Source organism: Syngnathoides biaculeatus, chromosome 16, assembly GCF_019802595.1.
Source record: "Syngnathoides biaculeatus isolate LvHL_M chromosome 16, ASM1980259v1, whole genome shotgun sequence".
NCBI classification, from domain to species: Eukaryota; Metazoa; Chordata; class Actinopteri; order Syngnathiformes; family Syngnathidae; genus Syngnathoides; species Syngnathoides biaculeatus.
In genome coordinates, this window is record NC_084655.1 from 3,957,912 (window position 1) to 3,977,500 (window position 19,589).

At 41.2% G+C, this 19,589-nt stretch overlaps 2 protein-coding genes across 4 annotated transcripts in view; both read right to left on the bottom strand.

Annotated features, from left to right (window-relative positions):
* Positions 1–104: 104 nt before the first annotated feature.
* Positions 105–6,272, bottom strand: rcn3 (reticulocalbin 3, EF-hand calcium binding domain). Of its 2 annotated transcripts, none has more exons than XM_061846418.1 (8): positions 6,143–6,272; positions 5,129–5,359; positions 4,043–4,236; positions 3,797–3,969; positions 3,427–3,487; positions 3,246–3,337; positions 2,192–2,299; positions 105–267 (listed from the first exon to the last, which is right to left on the bottom strand). In XM_061846418.1, exons 2-8 carry the CDS (start codon positions 5,338–5,340, stop codon positions 160–162), a joined length of 948 nt encoding a protein of 315 aa, XP_061702402.1. In that variant the 5' UTR covers positions 5,341–5,359; positions 6,143–6,272; the 3' UTR covers positions 105–159. The 2 variants fall into 2 exon arrangements, with proteins under 2 accessions (XP_061702402.1, XP_061702401.1); XM_061846417.1 differs by lacking the exon at positions 105–267 and adding an exon at positions 944–1,320.
* A 538-nt stretch (positions 6,273–6,810) lies between these two features.
* Positions 6,811–19,589, bottom strand: part of abat (4-aminobutyrate aminotransferase) — a 31,626-nt gene continuing 18,847 nt past the window's right edge. For both annotated transcript variants that reach the window (XM_061846023.1, XM_061846024.1), the window contains 11 exons: positions 18,661–18,710; positions 18,491–18,571; positions 18,229–18,321; positions 17,332–17,394; positions 17,160–17,223; positions 16,796–16,944; positions 16,556–16,693; positions 15,756–15,923; positions 12,082–12,228; positions 11,738–11,849; positions 6,811–8,974 (listed from right to left, as the gene is read on the bottom strand). In XM_061846023.1, coding sequence (XP_061702007.1) covers positions 8,853–8,974; positions 11,738–11,849; positions 12,082–12,228; positions 15,756–15,923; positions 16,556–16,693; positions 16,796–16,944; positions 17,160–17,223; positions 17,332–17,394; positions 18,229–18,321; positions 18,491–18,571; positions 18,661–18,710 — 1,187 coding nt within the window. In that variant the 3' untranslated portion in view covers positions 6,811–8,852. The remainder of the gene's footprint in view (positions 8,975–11,737; positions 11,850–12,081; positions 12,229–15,755; positions 15,924–16,555; positions 16,694–16,795; positions 16,945–17,159; positions 17,224–17,331; positions 17,395–18,228; positions 18,322–18,490; positions 18,572–18,660; positions 18,711–19,589) is intronic.

Below are 19,589 nucleotides of genomic sequence, written 5' to 3' on the forward strand. Positions count from 1 at the left end.
TAGATACCCTTTCTATTGCCATAGCGTCTTGCAAACACTCCTGCTGTTGTCACTCCAATAAATGTCCTCTTCCAGATATCTTATGAATGTACTGTATTTGTTTGGGAAACATGAAAGAAAAAGAAAAAAAAAAGTCATATTCTTCTGAGGTATCAACATTCACAGTTCGTCATGGCCGTCGACCTCCATGGCTCCGTAGTCTGTGATTGTACTGATCTTGATAAAGTCGAACTTGTCAAGCATCTCAGAAAACGTCAGAAGACCATCCTGATACGCACAGTAACAGGGAAGATGGAAAAACCAAAGCAACAATACAAGAGTGGCTTAATCATGGAAAAGATATTGTTGGAAACCCTGAGTAAATTGATAAGAAGGTATGGATGTTATAACTGTGCACACAAAAACAAATTATTAAATGGCATTTGTACATAATTGAAATCTTCTGTTAGGCTTGCCTATTAAAACTGCAAAGAAAATTATAATTTAAAGGACATATTGCATGACCATCTTCATCTAGTTCTGTGCACTAGTCATGCACAATCTCAAGCCTTTGCTAACAACCCATTTTGCAACTGATTGTGAAACCTAGTTGCAAATATCCCAATTTATTTCCTTTAAAGAGTAACATTATGACTGCAGTATTAAGAATATTCAATGCAGGATGTAAACCAATCAAACAAGAAAAGTACAAGATTGTCCAATCCACAGTAACAATTTTTTTTTTTTTTTTTTTTTAACTAACACCTATACTCAGCAACAACTTAATGAGATAAATGTTACATTGTAATTCAGTCAACTGCTAAAATCTTTGGTTCAGAAAAGGCAATTTTCATACACAAGAGGGTTTAAGTACAATATTGAAAATATTTCAAGTACAGCACCTCATAACGGTCAGGGGATTGTATGTTACCATGACGGTCTGATGTTATTTAGAAATACTGTAATCACGTTCTAAGCTCAAACTTAAAACACACCGTTTCACTTTAATGTCAGTGCATGCCAGATGACCCACAGATTGTGTAACACCTCCTAATTTAAATATTTTTGGACTGTTCACCTGGCCACAGTAATGCTATGTGGGACTAACATATTACCTCTAACCACATACACAGTATGTGACTGCATGCGGAATAGTTTGTGCAAGGGTGATACTTGTCATGTAACAGCCAATCACACGTAGACCCCATGTGAGCTTGTGAATTTGACAGTTCATCAAAGTTCGTCATGACTCTTTGTCAAATCTTCTCCGTAATTGGTAGCCTGGCTGCCCACAAACATGTTCCAGTTGGCCAAGATTTCCTTCTTGGTGATTTTCTCGTCCTGACGATTGATCGTCACATCAGTATGATTGACACAGGAGATGGAGAGGTGATGAAAAGGAAGATGAATTAAGACAGAGAGAGAGGACAATCAGTCTTAATTAAAGTTTGATTAAGTCACAATTATTATGAATTATGCCAGTCATTATCAGTAATGATGAAATTACTCATGTAGCATTTGTATATTTACCTATTATATCTATTATTTTTAGGTATCTATCCCTTATCTATCTTTCTTATCTATCCAAGCATGTGGTGGTGGTGGTGCTCATGAAGCGGCCCTCTTGGCCTGGGTGAAAAAAGTGCAGTTTCTACTGTAGCCCGCCCTGCTACCTTTTTTTTTTTCCATACATCAATATCATAATACAAATTACCCTCGCAAGCATTAGTTTTCCCCAAAGTGCTTTGAAATCTAAGACATTTATTTGAGTCCTTGGGAAAATTGTACATACACACTCCAATGTTGCACCCTTCTCATTGACAGTTGAACAGGAAAGGGGTGTGTTGACTTTTATATCCCTCATAGCCTCCCTTCATCTCCTTTGTTAATAGTTGGATTACTGACCATGTTGATTGTCTTAACAGAAATAAATACATGAGTTAAAAACTTTTTTTCTCATTTGTATGACTTTTGGCCTTTTTTGGCTATACTGTATGTATAGCTATATAAATATATCTGAGCACGTGCCTCCATCTATATATATATATCATCCACCCACACATGAATTATATAGCCTTCTTTTTTTATTACTATTTCTGGATGATTATTCAGGCATTTTACATTTTGAATTATTTGGGTCAAATTTCCATGAACTGAGCTACAAAGATTATGTGTATTTTGTGGTGTGTGAAAGTGTGTGTATAAGAGCTACCTTGTTAGTGTCTGTCTCGTGAATCAAGTGTTTGGCTTCATTGTCAGCGTGGTCGACTTCCCCGGGCAAAATCCAGTGGGCCACCTCACTGAAATCCATGTAACCATCCTGTGTAATGCACATGTTATTATGAGGAACACACAATTCACTGATTTAGTGTTTACTGCTTCTTTTCTGAGTGAGGCCAAAAGGCCTCCTTGTGTCAACTGATTGTCGATGGCGATTTGACCAGCTCGAAGTAAAATTCTGAGTACATTTCCCTGCTTTTGTTTTAATGATAGAATGTTGTCTAGTTTTGATAAAATTGCACCTTCTCTATGATCAGCAATAATGTTTCTCATTGTGTAGTAGCTTGCAGGTTTTCCTTTAGCATTTGTAACCACCATCGGTACTCCATCTAATTGTCTTGAAGGACAATGTTTGGTCTGGATATTTTATCTTTCAAAATTATCAACTGTTTTGAATGTAACGCTATTTTTACAGGTAGATTCACATGTATTTTACTATTTGATAAAGGAAATAAGTAAAAATAGTGCTTTGCTGCCATACTGTAGCATCTATTGGCATTTATATACCTTTTAGGAGGATGCCAAATTACTGCTTTGTATTTCATGCTTTTTGTGTCCAAGATTTGTATGTATATAACTATTTGAGATTCTTTATTACACATTTAATACACCTGAAAATAGTCTATAAAAATGAATCCAAGAGTATCATCAAAGTAGTGTTTCAGGTGCTAGGGAGCATAAACAAGAATAAGGAAGAAATCCAGTACTGTACAGAAATTTGCTTTTACAAAAACAATTCAGGTATCTGTAAAGAGCTACATGTAATGTTTAGATTTTTTTGACTGTCATGGAGGTAGATGGAAAAAAATAATGCTGTGCGTGAATGCTATAATCTTATTGAGCTTGTCACACATTGATTAAAATAAATTTGTCAGGGTTGGAGGGATGAGCTAGCCCATTCACACCCAACACACAAGTGCAACTGTTTTCGATGTGATGTTTGACAGTAGACAATTGGTAAAGTTTGCGGGGAATAATTCCAATACCTGATTGGCATCCCTGAAATCAGTGAAATGTTTCTTCTCAGTATGGACCCATTCAGGCTCACTCTCTCCCTCTTCTGGTGTGTACATGTCACCTATGGGCAATCACAGCATCCACACATTACACTCAGCCTCCAAATTGAGAGGGAAATGGATGATCGGAGAGAAAATGGGGCTCACTTACCAATGTATTCTGATAAACTAATTTTGCCGTCGCCATTCTTATCAATGTCCTCAATTGTTTCCTAAAAGAAATAGTTGTGTCATTTAGAAGAAAAATAGAGACTACATGTGATCCAATTAACGTAAGTGTTACGATTCACTATTTTGGGGGCCACGAAACTGTGGGATGCAAAGGGGTGGGGCAGAAGGGACAGAAGGGGCAGTGGCCCCAGGCATCCACCTGGGAGGGAGGGGGGCATCCAAACGGGTTTGGGTGGGCCTCCAAACCCACGACCCCGGGTATCAACACACCTTTACATGCCACAAATGAAATAGAACTGAAAAAAAGTTGTTTTACATTCTACTTATTGTCTTAAGGTGTGTGTCAGTACCTGTACAATCAAGTCTCTCATGTAATCGAACTCCTCTGGGTGGAGGAAGGCAGTGAATTCCTCACGCGTGGCAATTCCGTCGCCGTCACGATCGGCAGTCTTAAAGCGTCTTTCGTCTCTGGTGAGCATGGACTTGTAGGTGGCCTTGTCCTCAATGTCGTCAAACTCCTCATCTGAAAAGACACAAGACATGTCAGTCGGAGATGGAAAGATATTGACGTCGCTAAATGGGCTTTAGTGATTTACCAATGTAGTATCCATAGGTGGTGTTTTTGTACTCCCCCCATGCTATTTTGTCATCTTGGTTCTTGTCATAATCCCTCCAGTGTTTGTTCACATTCTCCTCGATGTACCTCCTCTGTCTGTGTTTGATCCAATAATGCAGCTCTGCATGGCTGATGAAGCCATCCTTGTCCGTGTCAATACGGTCTACAATCTTCCTGCAGGGGGCAACAGGAAGTGGGTTTTTTGACAAAAAAAGAAGTAAATGGTATTTCTCTCTTTCATTCTTCTCTGAGTGTCAACCCAAAATGTACATTAGGTGAGGTACAGTACACCCTGAACTGGTTGCCCGCCAATCACTAGGTTTGTAAATAGGGTATTGCAGCTCGTGCGTTCAGTCCAATTAGATTAAACATTAAACTAGCAAGAAATTCAAAGTCTCATGGGAGTACTAGAGCAAAAACCCCATGGCTTTTTACAGTGAATTAAACATTTGTGAAAGATAGCGACTCAGATGTTTGTGGGGAACTATCTTGTTATTTGCTGAAAAACTCATTCATTTTTGTACCCAGGCCAAATTAGGTAAAGTATTCATTTGCATTAATTTGTATTTCCTGTTACATCCTGGGGCCAAGGAACTATGTTGAAGCCCATTGAGGAGTTTCATATTGAAAGAAGTAGTGCTTTGCCACCATTTTTGCCATTTATGGGCAATCTTTAAAAATAATATTTTAGGGACAGAGTCGATTACGTACAAATATTTGCTTTCTACAGTGGGTGGCATGATGATCATATGGTTACTACAGCCTTCTCACAGTTCTTAGATTTGGGATTCAAATCTGGATTTTAAGTTTTAATATTTGCGCCGTGCTTGCTGGATTCTCTGGAAACTCGTGCATCCTCCCACTTTTCATAAACCACCAAGTTTGGTTAATTGAAGACTAAATTGCTAATGGTAGTTTGTCCATGTTTGTCACTGGCTGGTTATCAGTCAAGCGTGTACAGGGGCTACAACTGGGATAGACTCCAGCACGTTTAGGTCTGTATATCAACAAGAAACATGACAATTTCTGTCATGGTTGCTATTATGCTGACATGAGAAGAACCTACGACAGTCTGTCTTTACTCTCTTCAGGGGTCAGCTGGTCAAAGGTCTTTGCCTCCTCTTTGCCCAGGAAGGCTTCGTGGTCATACTGAAAGTCATGGGCGTCGTTGTGGACATGGTCGCTCAGGTCGGCATGGTGATGGACGCGTTTCTCTTGAGCAGGGACGGCAAAGGCGGCGGCCAGGACGTAGAAGGACACGAGTGACTGCAGCAGCATTGTGATAACCTATCAGCAACTAAGGATGGAGGGATGTTACAATGTGACATTTGTTCAGCAAAGACCAAAAAGAATGTTTATGCCAATCAAAGTGACCATGATTAACTTGTAAAGGCACCTTACAGTTATTGCTTCTCCTCAGATTGTGGAGCGGAGGCTACCCAATATTTAATAATATAAATGCATGACCAGAACAATTTCATTTGGAGGGGAGGTACACACCCAATGTCAGTGTCAAAGTGAGGGAAGGAAACTAAAGCACGCCATCTAAACTGAACCAGCACGATACGTTTGTTACAGTATGCGATTTGCTGGCAACCAGCTGTGGGTGTAGGCTACCTCCTGCCCAAGGAGGCAGGGTGCACCCTGGGGGTACAGGAGGCAGGGCCTCCTGGGATAGGCTTCAAGCACTTCCGCGGCCCTTGTGAAGATAAGCAGCTCAGGAAAAAAAAAATAAAAATAAACTAGACTAGAGAAGACCCTTGGGTATGCAAGTTGACATTACCATGCATTTATGTCCGACAATTACAATTTTATTATACACCCAGAAGTTCGTGAAACATCGTCTGTTATTTGAATTGCACACTATAGTTTCTAAAATAATTAAATATATCAACAAAGGGCTAAAAAAGAATTCATATCCCTCCCTGACAGTACCGTTTACCATGACTCCCATCACAATAGCGTAACGTCAGAGCTGTGCAAAAAACACACTGTGAATGACTTGGATAATAAACAAGCGGTGTTTCGTTTTATTGTTATATTTTATCAAGTTTTAAGACCAATTTCATGAAAAACTTACCACTTTCCTGAAAGTTCCTGAGGACACCTTGATTTAAACTTGGAGCCTAAAAGAGAGAACTCTGTCCGCGTTGGCAGTCTGTACCTTTAAATATCACCGATGAGGAGGCGGGTTTTGCCTTACAAATAACAAATCAACGCAGCCCTTAAGAAGCTGTTGACGAATCACACAAGCCACACTCGTCGCAGTCGTTCTTATTGGCTGTTAATCGCCACGTTGTCACACGAACGCAAACTGCCTCGGTGTTGACGCGTGCTTACGTTCATTGTGATGAGAAGTGACGAAACACTGCAAAAGCATATGAAATACATGCACGTGTGCCAAGACAAATTAACACAACAGTAGAATCTTGTATTACATTCTGTTGAAAAATAAGTGTTAGCGCAAATACGGATTTGACCATTTGAGGACTGATAAAAATGGAGCAGCCAGAAAGACAAATAAAAACGACATATTAGTCAAAATGTCATTTATTTGTCACAGTACACCGATTCATCTATTTTTATTGATATAACAAAGACAATAGTTTTAGACATCTAAAATAATTACATTAATAATTATCTAGATCATTTCTGAAGTGCAAAATTTTCAACAGGCTTATCTCCACTCTAATCCTTATATATATATATATATATATATATATATATATATATATATATATATATATATGAACACACATACTCACAGTATTAGAATCCTGTATATATTTTGGATTCCTCAGCGTTAACCAAGGAAACAGTTCCAGAGAAAATTTTAATGTACACTATGTTTAAGTATTTTAAACAAGACAGATGGTATCTTACTGGATACACGTTTCTGACACCTGCTCAAAAGACTACATGGAACATTCACAAAGATTGTCTGACATGATGTCGCAGTGTTCAAAGATAATTTCACATGCATCTTTTGAATTTACACAAACACATATGAATGTGCTATGAAGCTGTTAGACATTAAGCGCAATATCCTTGTAAAAATCACATCCATTTAAGTTGAATAACTTGAGTCCACTCGATTTTGAACTTACACAGCGAATTTTCCAGCACAGAGCACAAGCACATCTTTAGCCTTCAAAGTTGAATAAAGAAAATAAACCACCTCAACCTATGGGATTCCATATCGTTGACCTGTAGCTAGTGAGTAACATTTGGTTTTAGTTTTTTATTTTATTCGTTCAACATGTTCTTTCCAAAGAAAACACTAAGGGCCGATAGCAGTCAAATAAAGTCTGTTCTGTTCATGGGAATAAAGTGAATGGGCTTTTATGACCTGCCACAATCACTGCATGATTTGAGAGAATGATAAAACAATTTTAACAATAAACAAAAACAATAAAACTAATAAAAAATACCAAGTATCGGGCAATACATTTTCAAACAGTTCTAGAAAAACACCAGACAGTGCTAATTATTCATTCCTTCTTGATGTTTTTTGGAAAAAAAAGTACATGATATTTCTCCCTCCCTGATGACATCTGCGATTGGCTCCAGCACTCCCGCGATTCTCATGAGGATAAGCGACTCAGAAAATGGATGGATGGCTATTTCTGTCTCCAGTGTTCTCTGATTAACAAGTAAGAAATGCCAGGTATCAGGCAGTAAATGGTCAGAGAGCTTTTCTTGGTCAATTTGAGGTTGGCATTTGTCTGTGCTACTACATATGAAGCGGAGTCATTCATATTAATAGCAAGACGACAGGCAGACATTTTAAATGGGACACTGCAATGAATACTGCATCAAAGATGATCTGATTACTCAAACAAGTATTTGTGGCAATTTTAGTGATGACATGATAAGGGTATAAATCCATTTTGTTGCTCTGAACATAGAGTTAAAGCTGGGAGTACTTTTTGGGGTCATTTACATGTAATTGATGCTGTCAAAATAATGGTCCTACAATTTTAAGATGGCTAGTCTTACAAAGGGTAGAATTGTTCTGCTGTTGATGGTTTGCAAATCATTCGTAACTTCTGTGAGATTCATAAAGAATTAATGAATGTCATTTTTTTTCAAAAGAAGTAACAAAACTCCAAAAACTGTACAAAAACGATTGCACAGTATGTTTCAGGTCCATACATGCATGACTAATTCTTATTGTAAAGGGACAAGTAGTTATACATAAAGACACTCAATACTTGTATGACAAAATAGCTTGGTTTACGACATTTTTATGAATGTGAAATGAAATCAGATTTCATCACATATTCATTGTAGTCTTTGATGAGAATCCGGTGGAACTGGTGCATAGGAGATGAGCCATCAGTTTGTGTTTAATGAAAAATGGACTACAACATTTAAAAGGGAGTACAGTATCTTTTGAAAATAACCTGTTTATATTTACAAGGGGAGTGATGTTGGTAAAGAATATACTGTAGTTTACAGTGTTGCACGTTGGATACTTCACCTACTGCATTGGCACTTTATGTCTGTCCACGTGATAGATTCACCTTCACTTCGGTTGACTGTCAGTCCCACACTGATTTATAGAATCACAACACTGATGTGAAATTTAAAAAAAAAAATCAATTCATAGGTTCATGACATCACATGTACGGGGACATTGTTATCAATCTTGTGGCTCGGTTAAACTCAACCGACCTTGGCTCTTTCAAAGTTCTTTTTCATTAGTGTGGCTTGTGCTTCTCTTGTCAGTGGGTTGTAAGGAGGTTTCCTTCTATTCTGGATTTCTTCTTAGAATGTTATTTTGCTTATCATTTGATCTGGGCCAACACATCATTAAATATGTTGAGGAACATGTGCACGTGGTACTCCTTGAAGACCAGGGATGGACGGAAACGGATTGACCGATCCCCACACCCTCCAAGCAAGATACCTATTGACAAAATACAATCATGGCATCAAGATCCATTCATATCTAATACTCATGTAGAGAAGCGCAGATCAAAAATTGTTGGACAAAGCAAAGGTGTTTACAAAAAAAATAAAATTAAAATGAGTTTTATCTGGTAAAATACAGTACATTCCTAACTTTTAATCGAATGTTTAATCTAGTAATTATAATACTGCAAGGGTGTCAAGCTTCTTGCAGTTCAATAATGTTTTCCCTTTGTTTTAATGCAAAACAAAAGTAAATTGGGAAAAACTTTCAATTATATCATTTTACAACACAACATCAGCTATGGTTCAGTTTGTCATCTGCATGTGCATAGAATAACGGATCTCAGATATCGTATTTTAAGGCACAGAAACACAAACCCAATTCCATTGAAGTAAGGACGTTGTGTGAAACAAAATCAGAATACAGTACAATAATTTGCCAGTCATGCTCAACCAATACAGTGAAGAAATTAGGTATTTGAACACCCTGCTATATTGCAAGTTCTCCCACTTAGAAATCATGGAGGGGTGTGAAATTTTTATCTTTGGTCCATGTCCACTGGGAGAGAGATAATCTAAAAAGAAAAATCCAGAAATCACAATGTATGTGTTTTAAACAATTTATTTGTGTGATACAGCTGCAAATAAGCATTTGAACACCTGTCTATCAGCTAGAATTCTGACCTTCAAAGACCTGTTAATCCGCCTTTAAAAGTCCACCTCCACTCCATGTATTATCCTGAATCAGATGCACCTGTGTGAGGTCGTTAGCTCCAGAAAGACACTTGTCCACCCCATAGAATCAGTCAGACTCATACTTGTAACATGGCCAAGATCAAAGAGCTGTCCAAAGACACCAGAGACAAAATTGTACAATTCCACACGGCTGGAAAGGGCTACTGAGAAATTGCCAAGCAGCTTGGTGAAAAAAGGTCCACTGTTGGAGCAATAATTAGAAAATGGAAGAAGCTAAACATGACGGTCAATCTCAATTGAAGTGGAGCCCCGTGCAAGATATCACCTTGTGGGGTCTCAATTCTTCTTCTTTTCCTTTCAGCTTGTCCCGACTAGGGGTCGCCACAGCGTGTCATCTTTTTCCATCTAAGCATATCTCATGCATCTTCCTCTCTAACACCCACAGTCTTCATGTCCTCTCTCACAACATCCATCAACCTTTTCTTTGGTCTTCCTCTTGCTCTTTTGCCTGGCAGCTCCATCCTCAGTACCCTTCTACCTATAGACTCACTCTCTTGCCCCTGGACATGTCCTTACCATTGAAGTCTGCTCTCTCTCACCTTGTCTCCAAAACAAGGTCTCAATGATCCTTAGAAAGGTGAGGAATCAGCCCAGGACTACACGACAGGACTTGGTCAATGACCTGAATAGAGCTGGGACCGCTGTTTTGCACGGTGACTGTTGGTAATACACTAAGATGTCATGATTTGAAATAATACAGGGCACGGAAGGTTGCCCTGCTTAAACCAACATGTCAAGGCCCGTCTTAAGTTTGCCAATGACCATTTGGATGATACAGAGGAGTCACGGGAGAAAGTTTTGTTGTCAGATGAGACCAAAATGGAACTTCTTGGTCAGAATTCCACTAACGGTGTTTGGAGGAAGACAAATGATGAGTTCCATCCCAAGAACACCATACCTACTGGTAAGCATGGTGGTGGTAGCATTATGCTTTGGGGGTGTTTTTCTGAACATGGGACAGGACGACTGCACTGTATTCAGGAGAGAAGATGACCGCGGCTATCTATTGTGAGATTTTGGAGAACAACCTCTTTCCCTCAGTCAGCGCATTGAAGATACCTCATGGCTCGGTCTTTCAACATGACAATGACCTGAAGCACACAGCCAGGAAAACCAAGGAGTGGCTCCGTAAGAAGCATATCAAGGTTCTGGCGTGGCCTAGCCAGTCTCCAGACCTAAACTCAAAAGAAAATCTTTGGAGGGAGCTGAAACTCTATGTTTCTCAGCGACAGCCCAGAAACCTGTCTGATCTAGAGAAGATCTGTGTGGAGGAGTGGGCCAAAATCCCTCCTGCAGTGTGTGCAAACCTAGTGAACAACTACTGTAATTCCAAACAAAGGCTACTGTACCAAATATTAACATTGCTTTTCTCAGGTGTTCAAACGTTTATTTGCAGCTGTATCAGACAAATAAATCGTTAAAAAATCATATATTGTGATTTCTAGATTTTTCTTTTTAGATATACCATACACCCAGAGATTCCACACATTCTTTCCTACCTGTACCCCGGAGTCGCAGGAGGCAGCACTCATATACTGGAAGCATGAGAGCCAAAAGGCTAGTAGGGGTGGGAGCATATATGTGCAGCAGATCAGTGAGAGGTAAAAGTCTCTCATGGACTCAAATAAATGCCTTTCAGATATCAAAACACTTTACGGGTGAATTGATGATAAAGAGTTTTCTTTACTTTCCCCCAATATTGATGAATATAGGGGCTCTGGGCAAAAGGGAATGTTTCCTGTCCAGGGCAAAAGGGCTAATGCAGGAGCACCCGTAGGGACTATGTGTGCACGTCACAGATTCTGTGCAAGGCACCCTCCAACTTCATTGCCATAGACCCCTTTTTGTGTGTGTGTGTGCATGTGCCATGTATGGAACCACAGAGCAATGAAAAGATAAGCAAGAGGTAGGTGGGCTAATTTGACCCGTTTGATCCTCTCATGTTCATAAATGTTACAGAATCAACAAGCAAGAATTAAATAATGAGTGACATGTCACATACCCTTATTTCGTGCCTTCACAAGTATGTTGCTGCGTGTTTCATCATCGCAGACATCGATGGCACAGAAGGTTCCTTGTCCTCGAGCTCTACTCACGATTCCAGGGAACTGAGCCTAAGGAGCAGAGGCATCTAGGTCATATTCTCACCAAGTAAGAGCCAGTAACAATCATCTGTCTTATTTTCTGAAGATTGCTTTGAAAATACGCAGAAGTCAGTTTTGAGAAGCTCAAACATATAGAACGGACAGAAATATTGTCACCGCGGAAAAAAACTTCAGGCAAAGTTGGAAATGGAAAGTAACTTTACATTCAGTATCATATAGATTGAACATACAAATGATTTACCTGTAATTCATACAGGCCATTCATCAAGGCTTTTCCTGAACGGTTCACCTCCACCAGAAGGTTTTCTCTGCGGATCACACTAAGGACCTCAGCCAGTAACAAGTTCTTTGAAGGGTCACCCATCCATGTGTTAAAGATGCGGTAGGGCTGAAAACAGAGAAACAGCACACAAAAGAAAATTGTGACACAGCTATGAATTTTGGACTCCAAACACACTGGCTTCCAACTACATTTTCAAAATTTATAAAAAAAAAAATAAGACATCAGGCTGTCGTAAGAAGTAATATTAGATTTTTTTTGGGCACGCCTTCACGCGATCAATCATTCGATCGCCATTGACACATTGAGCACCCCTGGACCAGTCGATCAGTGAGGCAATTTTGGTCGATGGTGTGCCAAAAAAAAAAAAAAAAGACATCAGCCTACCATCCATTTCGTCGCTTAATTTAGGTTTGGCCAATACGTCGATCTCACCCACCAATTGACTGACAGTCAGTCTGACCAATCCTGGCCTCTTCTGACATGTGTCACTGCACATGTGCACATTAGCTGTGTTCTAACAAGCCGGCCTCCTATTTACTCTCTTGTTTTCTTTGTTAATTGACTCTTTGTTGTCATATGAGAGCAGCTTCACCTATTGGAGACAAAATCCTTGTGTGTTTTTGACATAGCGAATAAAGATGATTCCGATTCTGGTTCTACAACAATAGAAATAGATATGTTACAGATTCCCCTCCTTGAGCCGTCAAGTTATTGTGGTGGAGGGGTATGTGTGTCCCGATGATCCTCGGAGCTAAGTTGTCTGGTGCGTCATTCCCCTGGTAGGGTCACCCATGGCAAAAAAAAAAAGGTCCAAGGTGAGGGACCAGACAAAGTACGACTCCAAAACCCCTATGACGAATACAAAAACTGGATCTTGGTTTCCCCAGCCCAGACGTGGGTCACCGGGGCCCCCCTCTTGAGCCAGGTCTGGAGCTGGGGCTCGAAGGCGAGCACCTGGTTGACCGGGGCTGCACCCATTGGGCTCAGCTGGGCACAGCCCGAAAGGGTAAGATGGGTCCTCATTCCCATGGGCTCATCACCTAGGGGTCAGGTGCGATGTGAGCTAGATGGTGGTGAAAGGCGGGGACCTTGGCGATCTGATCTCCGACTACAGAAACTAGCTTTAGGGACATGGAATGTCACCTCTTTGACAGGGAACGCGCCCGAGTTGGTGTGTGAGATCGAGAAGTTCTGACTAGATACAGTCAGACTTGCCTCTATGCACTGCTTGGGCTCTGGTACCACTCCTCTTGAGAGGGGTTGGACTCTGTTCCACTCTGGAGTTGCCCATGGTGAGAAACGCCGAGCAGGTATAGGTATACTCATTGCCCCCTGGCTCGGGGCCTGTACGTTGGGGTTTACCCTGGTGGATGAGAGTGTAGTCTCTCCGCCTTCAGGTAGGGGGACGGGTCCTGACTGTTGTTTGTGCTTATGCACCAAATAGCAGTTCACCATACCCACCCTTTTTGCAATCCTTAGTAGGAGTGCAAGCGAGTGCTCACTCTGGGGGCTACATCATTCTGCTGGGGGACTTCAATGCTCACATGGGCAATGACAGTGAGACCTGGAAGGGCGTGATTGGGAAGAACTCAACCCCCCCGGTCAGAACCCAAGTGGTGTTCTGTGCCTGTCATGGCGGCAACTCCCGAACACGTTGGTGGACACTAACAGTGAGGGAGGCTGTCAAGCTGAAGAAGTAGTCCTATCGGGTATTTTTAGAAAGCGGGACTCCCAAGGCAGCTGATAGGTACCGGTTGGCCAAGCAGAATGCAGCTTCAGTGGTCACTGAGGCAAAAACACGGGTGTGGGAAGAGTTCGGTGAGGCCATGGAGAACGATTTCAGGACGGCTTTGAGGAAATTCTGGTTTACCGTCCAGTGTTTCAGGAGCGGGAAGCAGTGCACCGTCAAAATTATGTATAGTGGGGATGGGGCACTGCTGATCTCAACTCAGAATGTTGTGAGTCAGTGGGGAGAATCTTTTGAAGGCCTCCTCAATTGCACCAACATGCCTTCCCATGAGGAAGGTGAGTCTGGTTTCTCTGGTGCAGGATCTTCTATCTCCGGAGTTAGGTCACCAAAGTGGTTAAAAAGCTCCTTGGTGGCAGGGCTCAGGTGGGAGATGAGATTCGCCTGGAGTTCCTTCAGGCTCTGGTTATTGTGGGGCTGTCCTGATTGACAGGCCTCTGGAACATCGCATGGGCATAGTGGATAGCACCTCTGGATTGGCAGACTGGGGTTGTGCTCCAACTTTTCAAGAAGGGGGACCGGAGGGTTTTTTCCAACAATAGGGGGATCACACTCCTCAGCCTCCCTGGCAAGGTCTATTCAGGGGTGTTGGCGATGAAGGTCCGTCGGGAAGTCAAATCTCAGATCCAGGAGGAGCAATGTGGTTTTTGTCCTGGCCGTGGAACAGTGGACCAGCTCTACACCCTCGGCAGGATCCTCTAGGGTGCGTGGAAGTTCGCCCAATGAGTCTACATGTGTTTCGTGGACTTGGAGATTGCATTCGATCATGTCCCTCAGGGAGTCTTGTGGGGGGGTTCTTCGGGAGTATGGGGTACCGAGCCCCCTGATACGGGCTGTTTGGTCCCTGTACAACTGCATTCAATTTGGTCCACATTACCAGCAAGAAGTCAGATTAGTTTCCGGTGAGAGTTGGACTCCGCCAAGGCTGCCCTTTGTCACCGATTTTGTTCACAACTTTTATGGACAGAATTTCTAGGCGGAGCCAAGACAAAGAGGGTGTCCAGTTTGGTGGCCTCAGCATCGCATCTCCGCTCTTTGTAGATGATGTGGTTCTGTTGGCTTCATCAAGCTGGGATCTCCATCGCTCACTGGAGCGGTTTGCAGCCAAGTGTGAAGCGGCTGGGATGAGAATCGGCACCACCAAATCAGAGACCATGGTACCCCAATCACGTCAATGGGTGGCGTGCCCTCTCCGAGTCGGGGATGAGTGAGGGAAGAATGGAGCAGGAGATCGACAGACGGATCGGTGAACCGTTTGCAGTGATGCGGACTTTGTATCGGTGCATTGTGGTGAAGAGGCTTCTAAGTTGAAAGGCGAAGCTCTCAATTTACCAGTCGATCTACGTTCCTACCCTCACCAATGGGCACAAGCTGTGGGTTGTGACCAAAAGAACAAGATCCTGGATACAATCGGCCGAAAAGACTTTCCTCCCCAGGGTGTCCGGGCTCTCCCTTAGAGATAGGGTGAGAAGTTCGGTCATCTGGGAGGGCCTCAGTCTCGAGCTGCTGCTCCACTGCATTGTGAAGAGCCAGAAAATATGGCTGGGGCATCTGATCGGGATGCCTACTGGACGCCTCCCTGGTGAGGTGTTCCAGGTATGTCCCTGGATAGAGACCCCGGGGATGACCCAGGACACGCTGGAGAGACTATGTCTCTCAGCTGGCCTTGGAACGCCTTGGGATCCCTCCAGAAGAGCTGGAAGAAATGCCGGGGAATGGGAAGTCTGGGTATCCTTGCCAAAGTTACTTCCCCTGCGACCCAATCCGAAGAAGTGGTAGAAAATGGATGGATGGATGGATGGATGGATGAATGGATGTTACAGATTTAGATATATTATGAGAAGACTTTAGTCTTTGTATCATTAAGTGTAAAAAAATGTCCAACCTTATCAGCCTGGAATTCAAGCTTGTAGTAGAAGCCACCAGTCAGAAGCTTCTTGCTGAAAGAGACAATGTCAGCGGGGTCCTCAATGCCCCAGTGCTCATGGGCCCAGAACTTTCCCGTGCACCCTCCTCCAGTTTGGACCTCGTCCACATGGAAAGCACAGCCATGCTGGATGAAGAAAAGGGTAATTTGAATAATAATTTGACCATGTGTGTGATAAAAGAAATTAAACCATTATTTTGGTGAATTTGAAGCCAAGATAATTAATAAAGTACTGTGAAGTAAAATAATATAATCATAACTACTAACATAACTTCATTCAGAGACCACAAACCATTCTTCTTTCCTTTCTTTTCTGCATCGATAGTCATCAACTAATCTCTTCTAGTTAGATTCCTTGTTAGCTCAAATGATGCAGTATAAAACAGGAAAAACACTCGCTGAACCATGTATAACTTAAAAATCGACAAATTATAATATAAGATCACGCTGGATTTGTCACACCCAACTACCCCAGAATGAAACATGAGTTGTACCCATAAAGACCAACTTGCTGTAGCAAACACCCCTGTCATAATGTTGATTTTGTAAAACCTACAAAAGAAGTAAGGGTCCGGATAAGTAAACACTCTAACCTTTCCCTCAATTGCGACTAATAATGTCATTCAACGTTCAATGTTGGACACCGACACTGATCTATTTCAAACTGACATGACGGATTTCGTGGTAAGCGACCTACTTTGATGCTTTACTTGAAAAGATGCAGGCTATGTGGCGAATCTGAGTGCTATGACGTTTACCTTCTGTGCAATTTTTCGGAGACTCCTGAAGAAATCCGGAGAGGCGTGATTATCTCCTCCTTCAGCTTGTATGGGTTCGATTACAATCCCAGCAACAGGCTTACCCTTCTTTCTCCACTTAACGATCAGGTCCTCTGCCTGAAGACACATCCAAGATACACGATTCATAGTGCCCTCAGTGTACTGCATATATTTTTAGTATGCTTCTTATTATCATCAGAACACACACTGCTACCCTACCTCCTCCAAACACCGAGCCTCTTCCTGCGCATTCTCTCTGCTGAACTCTTCCAATGGATACTGAAGTCTGGGGAATGGGGCTATCGGCCAATCAAAAGAGGGCACATCCAGCTTATGTATTGCTTTGGAGTGTGTCGTAGCCAAGCAACCTGTACAAGACAGTAAAAATAAATAAATAAATATGTCCGTCAAAATAGTACCTTAAATACAATTCCATGCCTTGATGTGATGACTGTAAATCTTTCATTACAAGAATAATTAAAAAGTAGTTAAAACCTATTTTGCTTCCAGGAGATCAGTAGACAAAAGGTAATATTAAATTCACAGAATTTGAAGCACTGTGTAGCTAAGAGTGGATACTTACCCAGAGTTCGACCATGGAAACCACCCATGAAAGATAAAATACTGAAGTCTGGACAACCTGGGCTCTGAAACACAAGGAACATCAAAAGATCATAACCAACAAAAATATCGAGATTTGTACCAAGAACCATGCAGACTATAATAGGAAATCTAATTTGGAGTGTTTTCTTCACCTGGTTTATCATGCAGGAATTGAGGTCTTCATCAGATGGTGAGCTGTGGCCCCGCTCTTTATTCTACACCAAGAATCAAACACAATGAGATATAATTGCATTAACATTTGATTTGAGATTAGATTGAAGATTTTAGACTGCTTGTCATGAATCATCCCTTTGTTAAGATGCCACAGAACTAGACAAAAGGGGATTTCACAAGATGTCTCCCTTCCATCTTATCCTTCTCTATCAGGTTTCCTTTATACTCAATGCTTGAGCCACAGTAGTAGTAGAGGTAATATAAGATGTCCCATTTATAGTTTTGTATATCTTACTCCTATAACGCAATGCATTGTTTTGGCTCATCTTAGGGACTGATGGTGCTCTCTCTCCCTCTCTCTCTTTATATATATATATATATATATATATATATATATATATATATTACAGTATATTATATACATATGAAATCTGTCCCAGCTATCTTCAAGGGAGAGATAGGGGACACATTGAACTGGTCGCCTTTATATACTGTATTCATATGGCTTGGCGGCAATGGGGCATCTGTTGTTTCTCGCCAGTGAAATCGTATGTGCATTTTAATTTATTGTAATATGTGACGTTGGGATGGCGTACACAGGTGAATCAAATCAAATTTTGAATCTCAGCAAAACTAGTGACAAACTGTTCGGGCACTCATGAAAACAGTTGCCAAACGCCGCACACTGGACAACAGTTCCATAGGGTTTAGCCACATTGCTTGATGTGTGGCATCTTACTATTTTTTTCTTGACTTGTCGAATAAGCATCATAATCAGTCATAATCAAAAGAAAAATAAATCAAATTTTGTCTAAAGTTTTTTCTTTTTCACATAGTCTGAGCCAGACTGATTTGAGTGTATGTGCTGTCCTCACCCTGTACCAGATAAACATGGCCTTGTATGCATTCTCATTGGAGCATGAACCACAGGCCATTGTCTGGACACGACTCAGTCCACTTGGAGCCACCTGAAAAGCAGAAGATAAGAGACAGAAAAGGACAGTGCAGTGCTGTTGATGAAAACACGATACATTATATGATACATGCTTTGTTTACAGTACCGCAGGTACATTTCCTATCTGAAAAATAAAAATTCAGTTGCATCAAAATGAGCATTTTTGTGTGCAAGTAACTCACTGAAAGAAGACTTTCTGTGATTTTGTCAGGAAAATTCTCAGGAGGCATTATCCCGAGGGCTGGCCTGTTCACAATTGTACTCTGAAACATAATAACAAATCCGTGTTGTTGATCAACACAATGTAAAGCAACACATAATTGCAGCAAACATGATTAAGAAAAAGACCAACCAGATTGTTGGGGTTGGACATCAGTTTGAGGAGAGCAGGATGGTTGTATCCTGAGGAAGGACAAAAGAAGGGCAAGAGGTATGGATGACAGTGAATTTAATGCATCAAAAAAAAAAAGAAATCAATGTGTTTCAATTCATCCAGGCTGCATGCATACTTGTCCACTTCTCAGTAAATTACAACGCTACCAACGGCTTAGGGCTTCACCCCACTTCTTTGTGATCTACTGACCAGTCGGGCCAGGACGGGCCAACAGGAGTTTAGCCTCTTACTACTCACCCCATACATGCACACTGTAGGCAGGAGTATTTCAAACTCCCCTGTTGCGCAGTAAAACTGTTGCAGCACAAAGGCATACAGACCCACATTTATGCAAGGACATACATCTTAACAGGACACAAAAACAATAATAAAAAAGATGACAACATATATCATATTACAAAAGGTGTCACCTACATTTTGGTGCCGTTGACATTTCAAGATGAAAAATTTTTGGTGCCGTTGACATTTCAAGATTAAAAATTAAGGCCCGATGGGGGAAAAAAAAAATTTCTAATGAAAGACGATTTCAGTACGCATTATTTATTTATTTTTTGCAAAAACACACCAAACAACTCTGCACAGAATGCTACGCACCAATGCCAGCAGCACAAGAGAGGACTTTAGATTGATTCAACCAGTACTTCATTTATTTATGTATTTATTTTAGCGACAGTTAAATTTTTCAACTCCATCTCCGGTTTACAATTTTCAGCACAAGCAATCCCCACCCCCATCCGTCAGGAGAAAATTTCAACCGGGTTAATCTCCAAAAGGGGCATGTGCCCCAAAAAGTTTGAAAACCACTGCTTTCATTACAGTTTTTAGGATTTAACTTTTACATACAATACAAACAAATTTGGATTTAATCCTTAAGAACTCAATTTTTA